This window comes from Scyliorhinus canicula, chromosome 18, assembly GCF_902713615.1.
Source record: "Scyliorhinus canicula chromosome 18, sScyCan1.1, whole genome shotgun sequence".
In the NCBI taxonomy this organism is placed as follows: Eukaryota; Metazoa; Chordata; class Chondrichthyes; order Carcharhiniformes; family Scyliorhinidae; genus Scyliorhinus; species Scyliorhinus canicula.
Window position 1 is genome coordinate 21756968 of NC_052163.1, and position 25974 is coordinate 21782941.

The 25974-nt window shown below is 46.8% G+C and overlaps 1 protein-coding gene and 1 long non-coding RNA gene across 3 annotated transcripts; one reads left to right on the forward strand and one right to left on the reverse strand.

Moving 5' to 3' along the window:
- Positions 1-1709: 1709 nt before the first annotated feature.
- On the forward strand, positions 1710-8422 carry LOC119953355 (somatostatin receptor type 2-like). Of its 2 annotated transcripts, none has more exons than XM_038777540.1 (2): positions 1710-1870; positions 2834-8422. In XM_038777540.1, exon 2 carries the CDS (start codon positions 2884-2886, stop codon positions 4009-4011), a length of 1128 nt encoding a protein of 375 aa, XP_038633468.1. In that variant the 5' UTR covers positions 1710-1870; positions 2834-2883; the 3' UTR covers positions 4012-8422. The 2 variants fall into 2 exon arrangements, with proteins under 2 accessions (XP_038633468.1, XP_038633469.1); XM_038777541.1 differs by lacking the exon at positions 1710-1870 and adding an exon at positions 2646-2665.
- On the reverse strand, positions 7936-25974 carry LOC119953357. Its single transcript, XR_005458006.1, has 2 exons — positions 25232-25974; positions 7936-9132 (listed from the first exon to the last, which is right to left on the reverse strand). It is a non-coding gene; the product is annotated as an uncharacterized LOC119953357 (long non-coding RNA).

Sequence of the window (25974 nt, forward strand, 5' to 3'; positions counted from 1 at the left end):
CCCAGCCCAGATCAGCCCAGCACAGTCCAGTTCAACACAGCCCAACCCAGCCCAGTCCAGCTCAGCTCAGCCCAGGCCAGCCCAGCTCAGCCCAGCCCAGCCCACCCCAGCATAGCCCAGCTCACCCCAGCCCAGCCCAGCCCAGCTCAGCCCAGCCCAGTTCAGCCCAGCGCAGCGCACACCTGCCCAGCTCAGCCCAGCCCAGCCCTGCCCAGCTCACCCCAGCCCAGCTCAGCCCAATCCAGCTCAGCCCAGCCCAGCCCAGCCCAGTCCAGCTCAGCCCAGTCCAGCTCAGCCCAGCCCAGCCCAGCCCAGCCCAGCTCAGCTCAGTCCAGCTCAGCCCAGCCCAGCCCAGCTCAGCTCAACTCAGCCCAGCCCAGCCCAACCCAGCCCAGCTCAGCCCAGCCCAACCCAGCCAAGTCCAGCCCAGCCCAGCCCAGCCCAGCTCAGCTCAGCCCAGCCCAGCTCAGCCCAGCCCAGCTCAGCCCAGCCCAGCTCAGCCCAGCCCAGCTCAACCCAGCCCAGCTCAGCCCAGCCCAGCTCAGCTCAGCCCAGCCCAGCTCAGCCCAGCCCAGCCCAGCCCAGCCCAGCTCAACCCAGCCCAGCTCAGCCCAGTCCAGCCCAGCTTAGCCGTCCAGCCCAGCCCCATCCAGCCCAACCCAGTTCAGCCCAGCCCAGTCCAGCTCAGCCCAGCCCAGTCCAGCTGCGCCCAGCCCATCTCAGCGCAGCTCAGCCCAGCTTGACCCTGCCCAGCTCAGCCCAGCGTCTGTCCAGTCCAGCTCAGCCCAGTCCAGCCCAGCCCAGCTCAGCCCAGTCCAGCCCAGCTCAGCCGTCCAGCCCAGCCCAGTCCAGCCCAGCCCAGCCCAGTTCACCCCAGCCCAGCTCAGTCCAGCCCAGCTCAGCCCAGCCCAGCCCAGCTCACCCCAACCCAGCTCAGCCCTGTCCAGCGCAGCCCAGCTTCTGTCCATTCCCCGACAGCCCAATTGCCATTTTCAACCCAATTGCAACATCGCTTTTTTCCCCATTTCCCCGTGAAGCTACCACACTGAATGGGGGGGGGGGGGGGGGGGTCAGTGACAGCAAGTGACCAGCAGACATCACACAACATTCCTGCAATGTCAACTGAGGAATCTGGCCCGCTTTATAACCACCTGCACCATCCTCTGTTTTCACTCCTTCTCCAGCCACCACCTCCCAGAGAGGAGGGTGGCGGTTAATAGTCACCCCCCCCCCCCCCCCATCCTAAATATGGCCAAACAAAGCCCCCTCTTCGTTGGGAATGAGCGAGGCTCCTCATAAACATCCTGGACACAAGAGTGTTGCACGACATGAATACCTATTGCATGCCACTGTAGTTGAAGGCTAATTCTGTGCCCCCTGTTGTGTGTGTGTGTTTTACTGCTTGCTGCAGACACAATGCAGCCCCAGCCGGGGATCTGCCCGCCGCTATCTGTCTTCAGCCTGACGTAAAAGCATGCGTTGGAAACGTCGGAGATATTTAACATCAATCGCTGAGTGCACTCACAGCTCTGGCTCCATCGTGTGTGCAGGAGTGGCGGCTGCTGCTTCCACCGGGACTGGCGGCGCAGGGAGCAGTGTGTCCTAAACTCCGGCTGCATGAACCTGCCTCTCTGAATGAGGCGGCTCCCTTTGCAAAGCACCTGGCAGAGGAAACCCCCCCCCCCTCCCTCCCTCCTGTTTCCACCGAAAGCCCAGCTTGCTGAGCACCGAGGACGCTGCCAACCTCTCCACCTTCGGGCTGCCTGGCCGGTCAAACGGAGAATTGTTGCAATGTGTCTGTAAAAGTTAAAAAGAAGGGCGAATTGGACTCTGCTCCCTCCCTCCTCCTCCCTCCCTCCTTTCCTGCAAGGTAAGTGTCTGCTGGTGTTTTGGTTTTAGGAGGTTGGTCAGTTCAGAAGGTCCGCCGACAGTGGTTCAATTGCAAAAGCCGAGGTGTATTTAAGGGTTAATCCAGAATGTAGCCAGCCTGTGAGGGCGATCGCACCGCTTCCCAGTGTCGCCTTTCCCAATGTGCCACCTCGCTGATGATCAGAGGGGAGAGGGGGGGGCAGCCCCAAAAACCGACTTCTTCCACCTTGAGAATCCATCTGGGGGGATGTAAATTCCACAGGTGTCCAAACCCTCTCTCCCTTCACAAGCCACACACAGTATGTGACATTGCAAAGCGTTTAAAGGCAGCACTTTATCTTCACCCTGCATTGCGTGTGGACAACTAACCTGAGCCTCGAAACATTCCCGGAGATATTCTCCCCTACCCTCCAATCGATGTTTTCTTCTTCAAGATGTTTCTGACCTTTCAGATGAATGATTGCATTTCTCTCCCACCCCCTCCCCAATCCCACCCACACCCCCTCCTGTGTGTCAGTCAGTGGCAATCTCACTGCTGTTGTCCGGGGAAGGGGGAGAGAGTGAAAAGCCGGGATTGACCGTGAGTTGTGTGTTTTGCTCCCTGTGTTGCCCACACCCCTCTGTTCTGGGATGGAGCCTGTAACAGGGAATCTCTGCCCCACTTCCAGCCTGTGTCAATGTGGTGGGGGTGTCCTCTGAAGCCACCTCCAGCCCTCCACTGGACACCCCGCTGGGACCCTGGTTTTCAGGAAGGATGGAAGAGTTGGAATCGCAAATCAGTGCTGGAAAGGGATTGGTGAGAAGCTGCTGAACTCTGTGTGTGCACAGACCTGCGGAACCGGCTCTGGATCTTCTGGCTGATTTTGTTTTTCAGTGGACAGTGGGTATTTCTCATTGCACTGGTGCAATAAGTGTGTGTGTGTGTGTGTGTGTGCCGACAGTAACACTCTGTGTTTTGTTGTAGCTGCTGTTGCTGATGCCCAGCCTGTAGCCCAGGAGCCTGACCCAGGGGGAATGGCTTTGGACACCCCGCTCAGCAGCACCGCCGGCTGGCCCCTGGACACCTTCGAGGGGCTCAATCTCTCCACCGAGATCTACTCCAACCTGACCCCAAACGCCAGCAAACCCTCCAGCCAGCCGGGAGTCGACATGAGCGGCAGTGTCTTCCTGCCCTTCATCTACTTTGTGGTGTGTGTGGTGGGGCTGAGCGGCAACACGCTGGTCATCTATGTCATCTTCCGCTACGCCAAGATGAAGACGGTGACCAACATCTACATCCTCAACCTGGCCATCGCCGACGAGCTCTTCATGGTGGCACTGCCCTTCTTCGCCACCCAGGCGGCCCTGGCCCACTGGCCCTTCGGCCAGGCCGCCTGCCGGGTGCTGATGACCCTGGACGGCATCAACCAGTTCACCAGCATCTTCTGCCTGACCGTGATGAGCATCGACCGCTACCTGGCCGTGGTTCACCCCATCAGGTCATCCAAGTGGCGCAAGCCTCGCCTGGCCAAGCTGGTCAACGGGGCGGTGTGGTTCATCTCGCTGCTGGTCATTCTGCCCATCATGATCTACTCTGCTGTGCAGACCCGCAACGGCAGGAGCAGCTGTACCATCACCTGGCCCAGCCAGAACCCCTCCTGGTACACCGCCTTTGGCATCTACACCTTCGCCCTGGGCTTCTTCCTGCCCCTCACTATCATCTGCCTCTGCTACCTCCTCATCATCATCAAGGTGAAAGCCTCGGGCATTCGTGTGGGATCCTCCAAGCGCAAGAAATCCGAGAAGAAGGTGACCAGGATGGTCTCTATCGTGGTGGCCGTCTTTGTCCTCTGCTGGCTGCCTTTCTACATCTTCAACTTCCTGCCCCTGGCCGTGGACGTCAAGCCCACCCTGGCCATGAAGGGCTTCTACGAATTCGTCGTCATCCTCTCCTATGCCAACAGTTGCGCCAATCCCATCCTCTACGCCTTCCTGTCCGACAATTTCAAGAAGAGCTTCCAGAACGTGCTGTGCCTGAAGAAGGTGAGCGGCCTGGACGAGGTGGATCGCAGTGACAGCCGCCAGGACAAGTCCAGGCTCCAGGATGTCACCGAGACTCAGAGGACTTTACTGAACGGCGATGATCTCCAGACCAGTATTTAAACGCTTCAATGGCAGGCGGACATCACCTTTGGAGGAGCTGGGCGCCCTTCTCCAGTGCAAATGACAGGTAAAACCTTGGCCCCAAGGCTCTGTTTGACCCATTCGTGTGAGCTGACTTGAGGGTTCACACAATTTACTGCTCCTGAAACTGGATTTTAATGTGGGCAGTTATGGCATATCCCCCCCCCCCCCTCCCCCTCCCTTCCCCAAATTATAATTCCTATTATTTAATTGCACACACAATGCCTTCACTCCCCGTATCAATACTGTACCCAGGAGCTGCATCAACTTTCAATAGGAGCAACATTGCAGACTGGACTGATTGTCCCCAGCTCCAGCCGCCGGGGTTCAATGCTCCATCCTCACTGTAACTGCTTCATTTTCCAGTATATTAACAGACTGCCTTCCGTGTTAAAGCTCGCCCATGACAACCACATGGTTAAACCCCCTTCCATAGCAGTGTGGTGTTAACGCAGCAATGTTTCAGCACAGTTCTCTCCTGCACCGGCTTCGTGTTGGCTGCTTCAGTGAATTTCGTCTCAATGGGGACCTGGGCGATTTAACCCAACACTGTCGCCCGCCTGGGCTGGTGACTGACTGGATCCTGTCTCGGGTGCGCAGGAACTCCCCTGTCCAGCAAAGCACACGACCTCTGGCTGGAAGTCGGAAAGAAAAACAGGAAGTATTGGGAATGCTCAGCCGGGCAGGCAACGTTGGTGACCAGAGAGAGAGAGAGAGAGAGAGACAGAGAAACAGCATTAACCTGACCTTTCCTCATTTATATAATATATATCAGCCCAGGCTTTTCGCAAGTAACTGGAGAGTTTGCACTATGATGGGATGAGCTGCAGATCGATTAAATTCTCTGTGAATCAGTGAACAGGTGGTCTGTACTTTATCTGCATTATATCGTTTGAGACACCTGCTTTCCCCCAGGAGTAGATTTGGATGCATTTCAGAAATAATAAACTGGTGACTATACTTAACCAGGACAGGTCTCCTTTCTGTGACCTGGCTTTGAAAAAAAATAAGCTTTAATTTTCACTAATCGCACATTTTTATCCAGGTGAAATTACCAAGTGACAACCTGATTCCCATAATTAGATAATGACCGAATCTTGAATGATGAATCACCCCAACCATTCCCAGGAGCCATCTTTCCACATTCCGAAAGGAATGGGACAATGTTAGAGAGAGAAAGAGAGAGTCCTCCAAGTGATGCTGGGTTATACTTAGTATGTGAAGTGTATTCGTAACCACAAAGCCACGCCAATGATCCCTGTAACAATCATCAATGGCATGTGGCTCTTCCTATATTTGTTTTTGTTGAACCACTCTAACATTCGGTGGGTGTAGTAATACATAAAATAATTCAGGCCCGAGGGATTGGGACAAAGCCGAAACCCTGGTACCCACTGAATGATGGATTCAATCTTAACCGGTGAATTATTTTTGTTCCTGGTTAGTTTATTTATTTTTCTACACCCAGATCCTTCAACAGTGCACTACAACCCAAACCCAAAATCGTGGAACAAAATGGCTTCAGGCCAAGACCTGGAATTAGTTACAACTATATTGTGCAGCCCATTTTAAAAACGAGTGTTTCCCTGTCAACTTCTTGGCTCCTTCCCTTAAAGTCAGTTTGTGGGAGAGTTGCAGATGGGAGAAAACTATTTTCTGGATTAAAATTGCCATTAAAATACACCGTAATTTCTGAAATTCAAATAAAATACTTTAATTTTGTAATAGCTTCCATATGTGCATGAGAGTTGCCCAGGAAATTAGATCTCGTCAAGTTGATTTACCTCGATGTTGGAGCCCCAAGCGGCCAGTAAAAGTGTGTAGGAGTTTCAAACTAGTTAATATCATGTCTAAATTACAATCATATAAAAAACTAAAGATTTTCAAGAAATTTAATAGAGGTACTCTTATTACGAGTGTTTAGGGGCATTGTATTATAATTTAGAGATTGCAACATGCTTTACCAGACAGGGTCTGTACTGCATACAGATCTTCAGTTAAAATTATGCCCGCATTAGATAATGAATATAAAGTTCGACCACCTTTTCACAACATGCTCTCCCATGTCTAATGCTCCACGATCCAAAAACTTGTCTTCCCATATTTATCGGTTCCTTACAAAGGTCACAGTGTTTCAAATGTTAACAATTGTAAATGCTACAACCGCACACAGTGAAAACAAACGTTACTCTTGCGTACAGTACAGGCACTTTGATAACAGAAAATTATGCTAGCTAAGAGAATTTGTACGTTTTCTCTAATCTTGCTGACAGAAATTGGGTTGCAGTCCATCCGGGAGAAAAAGGAGTCTCATTTCTCAATGGCTACTTACGATTACATGGGTTGTGAATTTTTACTGTACAGTGCCAAACTATTCCAACTGAGTCCATTAATACTGACGCTCTTGTTCAGTTTCATGAGAGGTTGCACTGTAAAGTAAGGCCAGCGTTATTGCAGGGATGCAACTTGAATCTCGAGATTGATGCCTTTTTTCTTGGTGCCCGAGGTGTGAAGCTTTTTTAAAATGATATATTTTAAATTATATTTTTGCATGGATCGAGTCAACCTTTGGTTAGACAAAATTTATTTGCCAACGGTTACGTCCTGATAAATGAGTGTTATTTATGTTATTTAAAATTTCAGTTCACCGTCATTACTCCAGAGGTACATCCTAGGTACAGGGGAGGTGGGTCATAACTGTCTCCAGCACTCCAGTGTCCATCTGGTCAGGTAATGTGACAACCCTGACCAGGAACCCATTGCATCTGTACTCATCCATATGCTGCCTGGCAGATAAGATCAGGCTGCCAGATGTAGGCACCATTAACCATTTACATTGAAAATGGAATCTCTGGCAGGCAGTGGGAATCTGAATTTAACAACTTTTTTTTGCAATTCCATACATTTTTAGTTGGTTATTTTCTAGCCTCATGGAAGCTACAACACAAAAATATGTTTGAACCATCGGTCCTGTTAGCAAGGGAATAAGAATGACTTTATCAAGGGAATGTTAATAACTTCACTATCTACGAGACCAAATTCCTTAGTAAAATGAAAGTATTAACAGATAAGTATAACTTTAAAAAACCCCAAGATAATTTAAACTGGTCCCATCTGAAGTAAACCCAAGAAGTACTGTATTTGTATTATTACTGCCTACTCACTTTCACACATCTCCATGGTAAACATGGAGGTGACCTGCACCTTGCCTGTTCCCCTAGTTTTTTTGTGTGCGATAAAAATATTAAAATGCAATATTTTGAGCAAAGGACGCAGCTTCAAACAAATGAACATTTCCATAGCAACAAAGAATATTACTTAAGACCTCAAAGGAACAGTCCTAAATCAATTAGGGGCAGCATAATGGCACACTGGTTAGCACTGCTGCCTCACAGCGCCAGGGACCTGGGTTCAATTCTGGCTTTGGGTTGACTGTCTGTGTGGAGTTGGCATGTCCTTTCCATGTCTGCATGGGTTCACTCCGGGTGCTCTGGTTTCCTCCCACACGCCAAAGATGTGCAGGCCAAGTGGGGTTACAGGGATAGGGTGCTCTTTCAGAGGGTTGGTGCATACTCGATGGGCTGAATGATCTCCTTCTGCACTGTGGGATTTCTATGATTAGGTTGATAATCTTACCCTGAATCAGGTGTACATGGTTCTCCTCTGTGAAGCATAACCATTCCAATTTTGAGTTGGATATCAAAGTTGTAGCGTTTGATGATGAGATTACCTAATTGTGGACCCTCCACAGACAATTCACATTCAAAATCAATATAGTCCCACATTAGTTAACATTACCAAAGGCATTCTGTCCTTCACTCTTTGTCCCATTGCCCAATTCTGAACTAACAAGTGCATACACATTCTTTCTGGGGAAAATAATGTCAAGCTTTACGAACTTAGAGCAACAGCTTTATTTTAAGAAATTCAGTGCATTACAAGTGAAGCCCGTGTTACTTTAAACATGTCTTCTGGTTGTTATGAGTGTCTGGAAGAGTGTCATATTATCCCCGGTGTTCAAAAGATGTTTGACAGCTAGAACTGTAAGAACAATATTTTAGAAGAGGTAAAAGCAAATAAGGAGAGAGGACTACACTAATCATTCACCAAAGATACACTGCAGAGTTCCATTGAGGAAGTGAATATTTCACTTGAAGCTGCAGTGGGATCCATTCTGCAATTGACCAGCGAGAGAGTTTTTTGATTCTAAAACACAGTTAAAAGAAAAGCATTGTTTGAACGACTGAGGGTTTTCTGTATATTCGTATAATATATGGATTTTCAATTAGGGAAATGTACAGAATAACCATTTTATTAATTTGTGACAATTTCAAGTGAATTAAAAATCTGTAATCCTGCAATAAAGATTTTGGTTTTGCTGGAGAAATTATACTGAGCTTCTCAAATGCCAAATTATATAATCTCTGCAAGTATATGTATTACATGTGCCTGAGACTATATTTATAGCTCCAAACTCACATATCAAATATGCAGAGACTTGGCTCATGTGGACAAGAATTCCTAACTGTGTTCCTATGTCGTTAGGATTGGCTGTGGAATGTAAAAAAAATGTATTGTGTAGGATGTTTTCATTTTTTATTTTGTTACATCACTCAATTACTTTATTGCTCTCAAGTTTGTTTTGGCGGAAATCCAAGTTTTAACAGTGTCTTGTTATCACAACATATATGTCATCGGCATGGTGGTTGCCCAGTGCCATAAGTCACCGTAGAACTAATATTCTAGAATACGCTTCAAACTTTCCAGGGAATAAGTTCCATACAATGAAAGACGACAGCCCTATGATGATCAACTTCAGTCTGGTCTTGAAACAATTAAGTGTCAAGGCCATCACCATGTGCTCAGTAGATGGGTTTTGTTGCACTACTGTGATAAACCTCATAGAGATTGATGAGTGATTCCTCATGATCCTCGTGAGGGATGTACAGGGGCCAATCCTCCACATCTGCATCAAAAGGCTTGAGTTTCCCAAATAACGGCATTTACGGCTTTCCTTTGTACTCTTCTTTCTGGAGGCATTTTTCTTTTAAGAGGGCAGTCTGGAATCCCGTTCTTGCTCCTCGCCGCCAGTGTAGTAATCTAGGAGATACGAAGATAAAGGTGAAACAAAAGTTATTTTATCTCAAAAGTAAAGCTGCACCCATGGCATACAACATTAGTGTCTCAGTCCAATACTAACAGGAACAGGGGCTGGTTTAGCTCACCAGGCTAAATCGCTGGCTTTTAAAGCAGACCAAGCAGGCCAGCAGCACGGTTCAATTCCTGTACCAGCCTCCCCGGACAGGCGCCGGAATGTGGCGACTAGGGGCTTTTCACAGTAACTTCATTGAAGCCTACTCGTGACAATAAGCATTTTTCATTTTCAACTCCCAGCCCGGGTCTGAGACGGTATTTAAAAGGGGTTCCAGCTAGACAGGTCTCAACTGGTTACCATGGGAACTTGTACTCAATGAGTACCACAGGGAGATCGATGCGTGATCTCATGATCCCCATGAGGGTTACCATAGCTACGATCTAACGGTTGTTTAAGAAGCCAATCATAAACACCTTGGACGGGATTCTCCGCCCCGCCGCACCTATTTTCGGGTGTGGCGTGCCCCCGTGGTCGGCACCCCCACGCCATTGGGAAATCCACGGGCGTGAGTGCACTGCCGGTGATGCGGAGGATCGCCAATGGAGAATCCAGCCCCTTGGATGTTGAGTTTCACATCACCCAATCATTTCATTCTCTATACATAGTGTATTCAATTTTCCAATAATTCACTGCCACAAATACTACGGATATGAAATGTATTGTAAATCATATATGCAGTATTTTCAATGAGCCATCCTTTCTCCAAAATGTACTTATAAAGTAAGAGATGCTTTCACTATTGTAACAGTAAGAGGCACATACCAGTGAATTCACATACATTAATCTGAGGATTCAGATCACAAATCTAAACTACAAAAATGTCATGGAATATCATCTGACCCACTTGAAGAATATTGTAGTTTCGGACTTCCATAAGGTATTCAATGAGATTTCATATAAGCATTGGTTAGGCGATAGAAAACCGGGATCAAGTGTCTGTGTACTTGAAATAGAAGGAAGTGATGAGTGGAGTTCCATGAGGATCGGTGCTGGGGCCTCAATCTTTCACTACATTTATAGTGGATAACGCAATGATATATCCATGTTTGCTAATGACGCAGAGATTGGTGGCATGGTAAGCAGTGCAGACAGGAGCATAAAATTGCAAAGAGACATTGAAAAGCAGAGAGTGACAAACAGTGTGAAGTGTGAGGTCATCCATTTTGGACCAAAAAGGATACATTTTCTGATTTTTAAATATTGGTTAAAGCTAAGAATGGATCCAAAAAAATGTAGGAAGCCATGTACACAGATCACTAAAGTATACATGCCAGGTACAATTTTTTTTTAAAAATTGGAATGTTAATGGAATAAGGATGTTTAGTTGCAGCTTTACTAAACCGTCGTTACTGAGTACTGTGTATAGTTAAAGAAATGGGGCTGGATTCTCCATCAGAGGGATCCTCCGCTTCGCTGGCAGTGCCCTCATGCCCATGGATTACCCGACAGCGTGGGCGTGCCCACAGTGGGAAACCCCACTGGCCATCTGCCGGGACGGAGGATCCCGCTGCCGTCTGAGGCGCGCCGCACCAGAAAAAGAGTGCGGCGGGATGGAGAATCCTGTCCATTGAATCTTAGAATGGAGAAATTGGCATTGGCAGGAGTGTGTATTCACCAGCATACTACCAGGGCTCCAAGGAGCAAATTATATGGAGAGATTATATAAACTAGGCTTGAAGTTACAGGAATATTGAGGTCAAAGAGGTGATTTTATTCAGGTTCTTTAGGAGTCTGCAAATAATTGATAGGGTAGATAGAGAGAAGGATTTTCCTAATGGTGGGGAAATAAAGGATAAGTTGACAGACCTTAAATCAGAGCCAGCCCATTTAGGATCGAAGTTAGGAATATAGGAACAGGAGTGGGCCATTAAGCTCATTGTGCCTGCTCCGCCATTTAACATGATCGTGGCTGATTGGACACTTAATGCATTTACACCAACTCTCCCCATACCATTTTACTGTATTAATCAGCACTTTATCAATCTCTGCTTTGAACATACACAACAACTGAGCGTATGACTGCTTAGGAAGCACTTCTTCATGTAAAAGATGGTAGAAGTATGGAACAATCCACACACTCTCTAAAGTGAATAAGGAGGCCATTTGGCCCAACAAGCCTGAACCGACCCTCTGAAAGAGCACCCTACCTGAGTCCACTCCCCTGCCTGATCCCCATGACCCCACCTTACCTGCACCTCTTTCGACACCAAGGGGCAATTTTTTAGAATGGCCAATCCACCTCACCTGCACATCTTTGGACTGTGGGAGGAAACCGGAGCACCCGGAGGAAACCCACACAGATATCGGGAGAACGTGCAGACTCCGCACAGACAGTCACCCAAGACCGGAATCAAACCCGGGTCCCTGGTGCTGTGAGGCAGCAGTGCTAACCACTGTGCCTGCCACAAAAAATGTAGTAGATGGTGGTTCAATTAATTTACATCTGAGATTAGTAAATCTTTGTCAGCCACAGGCGTCAAGGAGCCAAGGCGGGTGGGTGGAATTAGGATAAAGGTCATCCAGGATCTCATCGAAAGGCGGGGCAGGATTAAAGACCTGAATGGCCAGCTGCTGATCCTATCTTACTGCACCAGCAGCCATTAAGCTGCACTCCTTTCTCAATTATGGAAAGAACTCGGTCACTCACTTGAGCTTTCTGGTTTCAAATGGTATATGTAATTGTACATTACCTGTTCAACTTTAAGTTTGTTGTATTAGTGCGTGCTGGTGAATTAATGGGAGAGCGAATAATAAGACCAAAGTTTCTGTCGGAGACAAATCAGTCCATTGATAAGCTGCAAAATAAGCTTTAAGTTTGCGTTTTTTTAGCATCTATGTTGGTGTTTGGATAATGCACCTTAATTAAAATTAGCTATTTTAATTATAAAAAAATTGTAATTGGTCGAATTGATAAAAGTTCAACGTACATTTGGTCACATTACTTTTATTTATTTTTCTATGATCCTTGGAGGATAATGACAACTAAATGTATGAACATGCCACATACGTGTTTGCAAATGAAGAGATTCCTTCTATATATTGTGTCAGTGACCCTGACCCTTGACCCTGATGATTCTTATGATGCATCGAGGTCATTGCCCATTTACGTAAACCAGATTATTTATATTACTGAAAACCCTTTTCAAGTGACACGGCGGCACAGTGGTTAGCACTGCCACCTCACCGCATCAGGGACCCGGGTTCGCTTTCGGCCTTGGGTGACTGTGTGGAGATTGCACGTTCGCCCCATGTCTGCGTGGGTTTCCTCCGGGTGCTCCGGTTTCCTCCCACTGTCCAAAGATGTGCAGGTTAGGTGGATTGCCCATGACAAATTGCCCCTTTAGTGTCCAATGATGTCCCGGTTAGGTGGGATCACGGGGATAGGGTGGATGAGTGGGCCAAGGTAGGGTGCTCTTTCTGGGTGCAGACTCGATGGGCTGAATGGCCTCTTTCTGCACTGTAGGGATTTTACGATTCTATGATACAGGATCGTGCAGTACAGCTTTTGAGAGTACGGTTGTGATGACAAAAGACAACGGGATGTGAAACAATTTTATGATTCAGAATCCTGCATCTTTAACTTTTTGCTGAAGAAAAGGTAATTCTCACTTTTAACACTGAGCTATTTCTGAGGGATCTGATAAGTTAGGTAGGTAGGTAATTAACCATTATCTATGGTTATATAGAGAGATCTGATAAGGACTATTAAGGACTGATAAGGATATATTAACACAAACCTTTCTTATAATCAGTAATTGCAGTTATTTCTGTTTTGAGAGGGAGGGTTTGACCCATAAAATGTCACCTTCATGGTATTCCAGTCGTACAAGCTGCAAACATCGAGTGACAAAGGCCCCATTCTCAATCAAAATACATTTTAGGTTCAATTTTCAAAAAATCCGGACTTAATTTTAACTTGATCATATCCCCAGATGATTTGCAACTACTGGAAGTTAGGACATTTAAAAATCAGTGCATTTGCCCACACAGAGGTGTTTGCATACTGAACTCTACTGACGCAGGTGGCATAAAAGGGAACCATCCAAATTGGCCTGTCGGCAACAGACTTGAAAATACACAGCACAAATGTAGGAAATAAATTAAAATGTAACCATGGAGAAGTGCAACATTAACATTGTAGGGGCCTCCTGGATGCACCACAAGTGTGAGTTTGCACAGAGACTACCCTCCCCCCCCCCCCCCCCCCCCCAACAAGGACTTTCCCTTTTTCTCGGTCAGCCTCGGCAATGTTTCTGGTTGGCAACGTTCCAAATCCAAAGCAGTTTCCGCGTTCTTTATTTCAGCGGATGAGTTTGAGAATGGAATACCCTATATTGCTCTCCGGAGCACAAATTATCCCCGGAAGGAATGTTTCATCCATATCTCTGAATAACGTGTAGTCAGAAATGATTCATACAGCTGATTGTGAGATGCTTGAGTTATAAAAGCACCTCCCCCTCAAAACAAATAAAGGTGTGCTTCGAAAATTGGCCCACCGGCATTGTAGAACTTCTATATAATCACAACTGTTGACGGAAAGCCTCAGAGCTACGACTTTTCAAGGAACGTTCCACGTCAACCTGTCAAAGTTTTCAGCTCTGGATGGAGTGGACATTCTATTTTTTTTACACCAAACAACAACTGGGGGATGTGGAGAGGCGATAAAAATGTTTGAATGGCTGTTGTGATCTGAAAAATGTTTGCTTACTGCCCAACGACTGTATGTTAAATTGTTTGAGTGTTTAATATTTGTTTTTTTAAAGGTGCCACCATCTGTTTTATATTTTGTTGCCTGTGACCAAGATGTGATGTGTTTGCTTCTCACAAATATTTAACTCTATATTGTTGCAGTTTTGTACATTAAAAAGTGCAAATAATTTTCAACCTGAAGAAGTGAATTCTGCAGCTTTCATTTTAAAATTGGAAACATGTTGCATGAGAATTACATTTTATCACCTAGAGCTCCATCTCAAATGGAAGTTGATGGTGGTCTTGTCACTTCTATTGCTTTCTGGACTTTGGGCTTCATGGAAATATACATATAAATGATAACATGGAAAACAGGACATTCAGTCCAACCAGTCATGTTGGCATTTGCCCTCCACACGAGTCTATAGTCCTAATTACATTTACTCACCTTGGGCGGTATTCTCCCCTACCCGGCGGGGCGGGGGATCCCGGCGTAGGGGAGTGGCGCCAACTACTCCGGCGTTGGGCTGCCCCAAAGATGCGGAATTCTCCACACCTTTAGGGGCTAGGCCCACGGCGGAGTGGCTCCCGCTCCGCCGACTGGCGCCAGCGGCCGCTGACGTCACCACCGGCGCATGCGTGGTGGAGGGGGTCTCTTCCGCCTCCGCCATGGTGGAGGCCGTAGCGACGGCGGAAGAAAAAGAGTGCCCCTACAGCACAGGCCCGCCCGCCGATCGGTGGGCCCCAATCGCGGGCCAGGCCACCGTGGAGGCACCTCCCGGGGCCAGATCGCCCCCCCCTCCTCCAGGACCCCGGGGCCTGCTCCCGCCTGCACAGAGGTGGTTTAAACCACGTCGGCGGGAGAGGCCTGACAGCGGCGGGACTTCGGTCCATCGCGTACATATTGTAAACACTTATATGTGAAGCAATGTTGCTTCACAGTGCCAGGTTCAATCCCCTGCTGGGTCACTGTCTGTGCGGAGTGTGCACGTTCTCCCCGTGTCTGCGTGGGTTTCCTCCAGGCGTTCCAGTTTACTCCCACAGGTCCGGAAAGATGTTAGGTGAATTGGACATTCTGAATTCTCTCTCAGCGTACCCGAACAGGCGCCGGAATGTAGCGACTAGGGGCTTTTCACAGTAACTTCATTGCAGCATTAGTGTAAGCCTACTTGTGACAATAAAGGTTATTATTAAAATATTGCCTTATAATCTCCATTATTCTAGCAAAAAAAGCTTTGATATTTCACAGCTTCCTTTGTGTTTGAATTTCTTCACATGAAGCAGCAGCCTGGAGTATTGTACATTTGGAGAGCCTTTATACCATTTTTATATTGTGGCCAAGACTGATCACAGCACTCAAACTGAAGTCTGAGGATTTAATGTGGGTTTGCCTTTACTTCTGGGCTATTAAATTTTTTCCTACTTGTAATAAAAGTAAGACTTCTACAAAATTGCTTTACAGCTTTATCAACGTGACAGGCTATCTTTATATTCATAGATAGAATTTACAGTGCAGAAGGAGGCCATTCGGCCCATCGAGTCTGCACCGGCTCCTGGAAAGAGCACCCTACCCAAGGTCAACTCCTCCACCCTAACCCCATAACCCAGTAACCCCACCCAACACTAAGGGCAATTTTGGATACTAAGGGCAATTTATCATGGCCAATCCACCTAACCTGCACATCTTTGGACTGTGGGAGGAAACCGGAGCACCCGGAGGAAACCCACGCACACACGGAGAGGATGTGCAGACTCCGCACAGACAGTGACCCAAGCCGGAATTAAACCTGGGACCCTGGAGCTGTAAAGCAATTGTGCTATCCATAATGCTACCGTGCTGCCCTTTAATATCCTACAAATCTGTAACCCCAAATTCCTCTGCTCTTCCACATCATTGAACCTATCTCCAGGCACAGTTTAATTACTGTTCATTTCTCCCCCAAAGTGCATCATCTTTCGCCACTTGGCTGTGAACATATATTTTCTTTTTCACTGGATGTGTAGTAATTTTACCTGAATTAGAAACCCAAATATTTTCCCCAATGTAGCTCCTCAGCTAACTGGCTGAGATTAACCCTCTTCCTTTTTAAACATGCGTGTTACATTGGCCACTCACCAGTGTCGCGGCAAACACCTGTACTTCTTTTATTAAATATATTTTATTCAGGCATTTATATAAACAAACAACACACAAAACAAGTAAGATCAGAAGTAAAATTGTACAATATAATAACTAACCAGCACCCATTCCCCTTCTGCCCTTCCCCTCTTCCCGTCCTGTCTCTCCCACTTTAACCTCCTTATATCCCTCCTCCCCACCCCTCATTCCCCCTCTGCTGACCTCTCAATCCTCCTTAAAGAAGTCAATGAACGGCTTCCAACAACTGCCAACAAGAAACACCTCCTCACACCTCCTCCAAAGTTCAATGTCCTCCTTCTCCTGCCAGTCCATTGTCTCAAAAATTCCATCACCTCCTCTGGTGTACCAGAATAGTATTCTCGGTTCTGGAAAGTCACCCAGAGGTGGGTCGGGTTCAGCATTCCATACCTCACCCCTTCTTGAAGAGGGCAGCCTGGACCCGATTAAACCCGGCCCTCCTCTTTGCCAGCTCAGTGCCCAGGTCCTGGTACGCCCGCAGCTCACTCCCCTCCCAGGTAGAACATAGAACATAGAACACTACAGCGCAGTACGGGCCCTTCGGCCCTCGATGTTGCGCCGACCTGTGAAACCATCTGAAGCCTATCTGACTTACACTATTCCATTTTCATCCATATGTCTATCCAGTGACCACTTAAATGCCCTTAAAGTTGGCGAGTCTACTACTGTTGCAGGCAGGGCGTTCCACACCCCTACACTCTGAGTAAAGAAACTGCCTCTGACATCTGTCCTATATCTATCACCCCTCAATTTAAAGCTATGTCCCCTCGTGTTGGTCATCACCATCCGAGGAAAAAGACTCTCACTGTCCACCCTATCTAACCCTCTGACTATCTTATATGTCTCTATTAAGTCACCTCTCACTTCCTCGTCTGCCTCGCCCATTGAAGAATCTTCTCTTTGTCCAAGAAGCGGTGCAACCGCACCACCATCGTCCTCGGCGGCTCACCCACTTGTAGCCTCCTGATCAGTGTCCTGTGTGCTCTGTCGACCTCCAGAGGCCGGTAAAAGGCTCCCTCCCCATCACCTTTTCCAACATATGTGCCAGCCTCCGCTCTTTCCATGCCTTTGGGCAGTGGCTGCCGTTGCGAAGAGCTGCTGGCTTCTGCTGGGCCAGCAGGGCATTGCCCGATAGCTAAACCCAAGATGAGCTGGCTATGTAGAGGCAGGCTCATCCCTGTAATTTATATTGGGGTGTGACGAGCCCACCCTCAGCAGAAATTCCAATGCCTAAAGTTCATTCTGTTGGGTCCTCGTGTTTCACCTTCATTTAGCTTACTTAATTTTATTCTGCCCACCATAATGTTGCTCATCTTGCTCTCAACCTCTTCTAGGACTGACCTCCTCTCTGACCTTCTACTCTCTAGTGAAGACCCGTGGAAAGTTATGGGGCGGAATTCTCCATTCCTGAGGCTCGGTGCAGGTGCAAACGGAGAATCCGCGGGAGTCTCAAGATGGGAAAATTGCCGCAAACTCCTCACTGATTCCGCGACCGGTGAGGGGCTAGTACCAGTGCCGCGTGAAACGCCCGTGCACCGTTCTGAAAAACGGGCGGAGAATCGCCGGGTCACGGGCCGCGCATGCTCTGCCCAATCACCGATCCCAATTTCAGCGTTGGACAATGGACAATCCAGCCCATGGTATATAAATCTAGCCTATTCTGATCACCTTCTACAAACTGCCAATATTCTCCTCTTGGCGATTTCACGTCAGTTTTCATAATTCTTATTGATATACTCATAAAATATTTTAATCTCATAACCAGATCTAGAAACACATCTCGCCTTGTGAATTGACTAATTCACTGCTTTAGGAAGGAGTCCTGCAGTTTGTACTAATTCCATTCCAACTTCTCCATCTCTTCCCTCTGTCTCAATCAATAAATATCTTCCAGCACAATAACTTTGCTTTTCCTAACCCTATTCTCTAATCTGATTATGGATATCCTCTGTAATTTCTTTGCACAATTTGGAAACCTGGGATGCACCCCGAGGGCAGCACGGTAGCACAAGTGGCTAGCACTGTGGCTTCACAGCGCCAGGGTCCCAGGTTCGATTCCCCGCTGGGTCACTGTCTGTGCGGAGTCTGTACGTTCTCCCCGTGTCTGCGTGGGTTTCCTCCGGGTGCTCCAGTTTCCTCCCACAGTTCAGGTTAGGTGCAGTGATCAATTGCTCTTAGTGATCAAAAAGGAGGGGTTATTGGGTTACGGGGATAGGGTGGAAGTGATGGCTTAAGTAGGCTGGTGCAGACACGATGGGCCAAATGGCCTCCTTCTGCACTGTATGTTCTATGTTCTATAATGTTACAAACCGTTTTGTTTAAACCTTTGAGCTGCAAGGAAATTGCCCTGTATCTGCCTCTCTGGTTTACAGTAACCCTCTTTACAACACTAACTCCTCCTACCACCAACTTTGGCACTCCTCCTTTCTATCATTCCTGAATATATTACATTCTGATATGTTTCTTTTTTATTCTTTACAAATTTCACTCAGATTTCTATTCATGCTATTAAGTCTAAATCTTACTGTAAAATAATTGCTTCCAGTTTGTTTCTTATATTCAGTATGTCGTAATTCATACATTTGAACCATTGTTTGCTTTTTAAAACCCTCCGAACTCTCAAATCTTGATGGGTCATACACCATTCTCCTCTCTTGTGTTGCCATGTTTAGATTCAGCTAATTTGTTCTACTTAATGTTGCTTACAGTATCAGTTAGTCCACTAAATACTTCCTTGCTCCATTATACCCAATTTCCACTCTCACCGAACTCCTGTTTTCGAAATCCTTACTTTCGCTCCATTCCCACCTCACTCTGATGTTCTCTGGTCTATGCTGAAACTCTCCCAATGATTTCTCTTAATTTACTTTTCAGACACAAGCCGGCTTCCACTGTCTAGTCAGCCCTCACTACACGTTAGCTAACTGACAGTGAGGCTGCAAGCTACTTCCAAGCTGGTTGATACTTCGCTGTCACTGGCCTGGAATCTGGGCAAGTGGACAACAAAAGTGCTCCAGGTTGCCTTCTAGTCATTGCTGATTATTCTGGTCAGGTGGCTAAGTGAGCAGAATCCTAGTTCACAAATAGAGAGTAAGTGTAACTTCGACCAGAGCAGAACGTTATGATGCCTTTTCCACCAGGTGAATGTGATAATGAAGAGGACGAGGAAACTGACAAGGCCCTCCAAGTAAGTTTATTTACTTTTATTTATAAGGGAAGAGATTCAAGGACTCTCTTTCTTATTTGTTACAATCTTCACAGAGACCAATAACTTTTCAAAAGAGATTGGAACTTCCAGTTGCCAGCTGAATGACACAAGATTTCATGTTTTTAAACTTTTACTGCAACCAATGATTACACAACAGAATTGTCCAAACACTATGCTCCTTATGTAGACAGCTTATACTTTAAACAATAGAGAGCAACATTTGTTTTTTATACTTATAACCAATTGTACTCTCCACGGGATTGTAGTTCTTATAGAAAGCAGTCCATAGTTTCTCTGCTGACCAAACAAACTGGTCTTTAGATTCATTGGTTTGTAGGGAAGCCTGTAACCTGATCTCAAAAATGGCTTTCACTGCCTTCTTCCCCATGACAACATGAAACATATTAACCTTGCATCTGGGTAGAAATTCTAATTAGCTATCCTTGGTCACATTTTCTTTCCATTTTAGACATAAACGAACAGTTTACAGCACAACTGACTGCAACATAATACCTATAACACCTTTCTGGGACTTTGGGTGACTCAAACTTTACCCATGTGAACTCAAAGACTGCTGGCCATCAACTCCCCCAAGTCTCCACCACCCTTACCATGACTGTCCCAACTTCTGACAGAGTGCCATCCAGTGATCCAGTTGTGCTGGCAAACCTAGCTCTGCACACACCCCTGGCTACAACAGGAGCCCCTAGACCCAGACCTCAAACTCCAGGCCTCTACAGGAACATTAGGAAGGGCGTGCTCAGTTGCCCTTCGCTCATCCACAAACTTACCCGTTGGTCACAAGCGAATCCTCAGCCCTGCACTTTTGGGTTTGATTGTTGGCAGCTGATGCTTCTACAGTACAGGCACACTGGTCAAGCATCATGGTTTGCTGGACTAGTGCACAAAGCATCCTCTGAGATATGGCAGGTGTGCCCACAAAGTGCTCTCACAACTAACAAGGCTAATTCCTCATTTGAAATAGCCTCAGCTTCGAAGCTGGAGGCTGCTCACAGTCAAAGGGGGTGAAATTGAATTTCAGGAGAGACGCCACAGCAAGGCTCAGTCCTGTAAGAGTCTGGTAGGACAGATAGGCTGCAGCTGTGGTTGTCCCAGTTACAGGTTTCCACTATATTTAAAGATGACTTGAAGACCTCACAGATCCAAAGCCCCTCAGGACCCACCGTCCCCCCTTCCTGGCCCAGGGGTGACCACTGGCCTAGAAATCTTCAGCCGTCTGATCAAGCTAAATCCCCGGAGGGGACCTTCCTGCTACCCTACCCCTGCAACCACCCCCACCCCACCCCCCACCCACCATCCAACAAAGCAATTTAAACTTTGGATGGTCTGTCAGAAAAAGTTATGAGGAACAAAATCACTTGTAACTACTGTGTAACTATTCTAAATACCCACACTGATTCTCCACATAACTCCCACACCCTCCCCAAGGTGTTCCCGACCCCCGACCTTCATGGCAACCCCCACCCCAACCCCCATTGGGCTCCCCTACCCCCAAACTGTGGATTCCACGCTCATCCCCAATCTGACCCAAACTCCACCCAACTCGGCTGGACCTGCCCCCCCCCCCACTTGACCCAGCCTGATTCTCTGACCTGTGACCTCCTGACCTGCAACCTACACCCCCGGCCCCTGACCCACTCCACCAGACTCTGACCCCAGACCCCCTTAGTTAGACTGACCCTTTCTAAAACTCTGGTTACCCCCTCGGCTGGAGTACTGTGTTCAGTTCTGGGCAAAGGGTGTCAGGAGAGGTGTCAGAGATTAGAGGGAGTGAAATAGAGATTTACTGGAATTGATCCAGGAATGAGCTATATGGGAGATGCCGTGAGTACTCTCCTTGGAGAAGGGTAGATTTTCTAAAGGCGTTGAAACCCATGAAGGGTTTTGATGGAATAAATAAGAAGAATCTGTTTACAGTGGGACAAGAGTCTGTAAGCTGAGGACACAGGTTTAAAGGTGATTGGGAAAGGAGCCACATTTTTTTGAAGAGTCTGTGGTGGTGATCAGGAATGCACTGTCTGTAATGTTAGTGGAAACAGATTCAATAGTGCCACGCAACAGGAAATTGGATAATAATTGATATGCAAAAGAAATGCATGGAAATCTATGAGGAAATAGCAGAGGAGTGGGACTAATTGGATAGCTCTATCAAAGAACAAAGAACAATACAGCACAGGAACAGGCCCTTCGGCCCGCCAAGCCTGTTCTTGGTCATGATACCACCCTTTGCCAAAACCCTCAACACTTCCTACTGCCGTATCCCTCTATATCCTTCCTGTCCATGAATTTGTCAAGAAGCCTTTTGAACGCCGTTAATGTATCTGTTTCCACAACCTCCCCCGACAACGCGTTCCAGGCACTCACCACTCTCGGTATAAAAAAACCTGCCTCGCACATCTCCTCTAAACTTTGTCCCATGGGCCTTAAACATATGCTCCCTCCACCCTGGGAAAGAGTGCCAGCCCATCCACTCTATCCATGCCCCTCATAATCTTGTAGACCTCTATAAGGTCAGCCTATTCCGAGCCTATTCAGTCTCTCCGAATAGCTAACACCCTCCTGACCAGGCAACATCCTGGTAAACCCCCACTGTACCCTCTCCAAAGCTTCCACATCCTTCTGGTAGTGTGGTGACCAGAATTGTGCGCAATATTCCAAGTGCAGCCTTACCAAGGGTACGACAGCATGGCTTGTCATTTTTATACTCTAATGCCCAATCCAGTGAAGGCAAGTATTCCGTATGCTTTCTTGACTACATGTCCACTAGTGTTGCTACTTTCAAAGATCTGTGGACCTGCACGTCCAGAACTCTCTGAATTTCTATATTCCTAAGAATTTTGCCATTAAAAGTATATTTTCCTTTGATGTTAGACCTACCAAATGCATTACCTCACATTTGCCTGGATTAAACTCCCTTTGGCATTTCTCTGCCCGAGTCTCCAACCTGTCTATGTCCTGCTGTGTCCTTTGACAATCCTTAATGCTATCTGCCACTCCACCAACCTTGGTGTCATCCACAAACTTACTAATCAGGCCAGCTACATTATCCTCCAAATCATTTATGTATACTACAAACAACAGAGGCCCAAGCACCGATCCCTGTAGAACACCACTAGTCACAACCTTCCATTCAGAAAAACACCCTTCTACTGCTATCCTTTGCCCTCTGTGACCGAGCCAGTTCTGTATCCATCTTGCCACCTCACCTCTGATCCTGTGTGACCTCACCTTCTGTACCAGTCTGCCATGAGGCATCTTGTCAAAGACTTTATTGAAGTCCATGTAAACAACATCCACCACCCTCCCCTCATCAATCATCTTTGTCACCCCATCAAAAACTCAATCACGTTAGTGAGGCATGACCTCTCCTTCAGAAAAAACATGCTGCCTGTCGCTAATGAGTCCATTTGTTTCCAAATGGGTATAAATCCTGTCCCTGAAAATTCTCTCCAATAACTTACCTACTACTGACATGAGGCTAACCAATCTAAAGTTTCCTGGATTATCCCTGCTACCTTTCTTTAGCAGCGGTGCCACATTAGCTATTCTCCAGTCCTCTGGGATCTCACCTGTAGCCAATGAAGATACAAAGATGTCCTCCCTTGTTTCCCGCAGTATTCTGGGGTAAATCCCATCCGGCCCAGGAGACTTGTCTACCTTAATGTCTTTTAAAACACCCAATACATGATGTCGACATGATCCAGAAAGTCCACACACCCTACCCAAGAATTATCTTTCACAAAGCCCTTCTCTTTGGTGAACACTGATGAAAATTACTCATTTAGTACCTCGCCCATTTCATCTGGCTCAACAAGTAGATTCCCCCCACTGCCCTTAAGTGGTCAAATCCTTTCTCTGGCCACCCTCTTACTTTTTACACATGAATAAAAGGCTTTGGGATTCACCTTAATCCTACTGCCAAGGACTTTACATGGCCCTCCTAATTTCCTGCTTAAGTACCTTCCTATTTTCGTTCTCCTCCTCAAGGGTTTCAACTGTTCCCATCCTTCTACAAAAGCCTTATTTTTCTTTTTGATGAGGTTCACAATATCCCTCGTTATCGAAGGCTCCCTAAACTTCCCACACTAATCCTTCATTCTCTCAGGAATGTGACTTTCCTGAATCCTAATCAACTGTCGCTTGAAAGACTCCCACATGTCCAATATTGATTTACCATCCAACAGCCGCACCCAATCCAAATTCTTCAATTCCGGTCTAATGTTATCGTAATTTTCCTGTCCCCAGTTTAGCACCTTAACGCGAGGGTTATCCTCATCCCGATCCAAAAGTACCCTAAAACTTACCAAATTGTGGTCACTGCTCCCAAAATGTTCCCCTACTGAAATCTCAACCACCTATCCAGGTTCATTACCCAATACCGGATCCAGTACTGCCCCTTCCCTAGATGGACTATCTACATATTGTATCAAGAAGGCTTCCTGGATACACCTTACAAACGTTGCCGCATCCAAGCCCCTAGCACTAAGTGAGTCCCAGTCAGAAGTTTTACAACACCAGGTTAAAGTCCAACAGGTTTATTTGGAATCACTAGTTTTCGGAGCATAGCTACTTCATCAGGTGAGTGAATAGGTGGGTTACACAAACACATATATAGACAAAGCCAATGATGCAAGATGATACTTTGAATGCGAGTCTTTGCAGGTAATTAAGTCTTTACAGGTCTGGATGGTGTGCCTTGAGAGAGGGATAATCACAGGTTAAAGAGGTGTGAACTGTCTCAAGCCAGGACAGTTGGTAGGATTTCTCAAGTCCAGGCCAGATGGTGGTGGGTTAATGTACTGAGACATGTAGTGAGTCCGAGTCAATATAGAGGAAGTTAAAATCCCCTACCACAACAACCCTGTTACATAGATACATACATAAAAGATAAGAGCAGGAGGAGGCCTTTTGGCCCTTCGAGCCTGCTCCGCCATTCATAATGATCATGGCTGATCATCCAACTCCATAGCCTAATCCTGCTTTCTCCCCATAGCCTTTGATCCCATTCTCCCCAAGTGCTATAATTACTTTTGCATCTATCCAAAATCTCTCTACCTATTTACTTCTCTATCTTTCACTGACAATTGGGGGGGCTGTAATAACCCCCAACATTGGGATTGCCCTCTTCCTGTTCCTGAGCTCCACCCAGATTGCCTCATTGTACGAGCCCTCCGAGGTGCACTTCCCCAGTATGGCTATAATATTCTCCTTAAACAGTAATGCTACTCACCTACCCCTTTTACATGCCCCTCTATCTCTCCTGAAGCATTTACATCCTACAACGTTCAGCTGCCAATCCTGCCCTCTCTTTAACCACGTTTCTGAGATAGCCACAAAATCATAGTTCCAAGTACGAATACGTGTTCTACGTTCATCTGTCTTACCTGCTATACTTCTGGTGTTGAAACAAATACACTTCAAACCACTACATTTGAGCAGACGGGGTGATGTTGTTCTCTTATTTTTGTTCTCTATTTTTCCTTCAGTTATTACACCTTCTAACGTGCATTCAACTGCTGCTCCAACCGAACCATGCAGTCTGTGAGCAGCTGCCATTGGTTACACATCCTGCAGACGTAGTCGACTGGAACGCTGGAAGCGCCACGGATCTCCCACATCTCACAGTTAGAGCACCCGCTGAGTGACATTTAAGCACTGGTCAATTAATTTAAAATAAATACTTAAATTGTTATTAGGTTAAGTTACAATTAACTATATGGTCCCTGGCGATAGATTTTTACTGTAAAATGAAATGCCAGATACTCATCTCTGCCCTCAGGTTTAGTTACTCCTCTCTCTAGTTATTTAATAAGTTTTAATTCGTTTTTTCAATGTTTTTTAAAAATTTCACCCAGATCCCTTACCGTCCAATCAGGTCACAGCTTTACTGTGACATCACTTTCTTTCCCCCCCACCCCCCTCCAACAATTTGAAAACAGAGAGAGACACAGACACAAATACCACTTACCTTCTCAGACTGCACTCCCCATTTCTCCGACTCAGCTCTGCTCCCGATATGAAAGACCTTACTTGCTACTCATCACTCAGCTCGCTCCCTTGTAGTCACCTGCAGCAGGGCAAGGCTCCACTCACTGGAAAATTGAGTGCAACAAATCAAGGGCTAAAACGCACCTCCTCCCACCCAGCCTTGAATTCCCACTTAGCTTCAAGTTCCCAGCTCCCAAACTCAATCTTCAATGTGCCTCACTCTGGATGTGTCCATTGGCTCACTGGGAGTGCTCAAGGGGCTATCATAGACACAACATGCCAAATGGTCATCCTTCTGTGGTATATCATTCCATGATTGAGCATTACACTATGTTGGAGGGTGAAGGACCCGATAAATGCATTGAAGATGCCTATAATGAAGCCATGCCTAAATGTGGCAATCTTCGGGGTATCGGAGCTGCCAGAGCTACACATGGAGAAGAGGGCCGACGGTCTAGCTTTCGCTTCCCTAATCGCACGCCGGAGAATCCTGCTCGGCTGGCGATCGGCAGCACCATCCACAGCTGCAGACTAGCTCGCTGACCCCTCGGAATTTCTCCACCTGGAGAAGATTAAGTCGCCACCCGAGGGTCGGAGGAAGGATTGCGAGCTACATGGGGGGCAGTTTTTGTCGACCTGTTCCAGAACCTTTTCGAGGCCAGCAACAACGAATGAGATGGGGAAACGGGAACGTTAGAAAGGAAAGGGAGAGGAAAAAGAAAA

Bases quoted from the DNA above. Each gene is read 5' to 3' on its own strand.
- LOC119953355 (XM_038777540.1), top strand. From the start codon at position 2,884: ATGGCTTTGGACACCCCGCTCAGCAGCACCGCCGGCTGGCCCCTGGAC.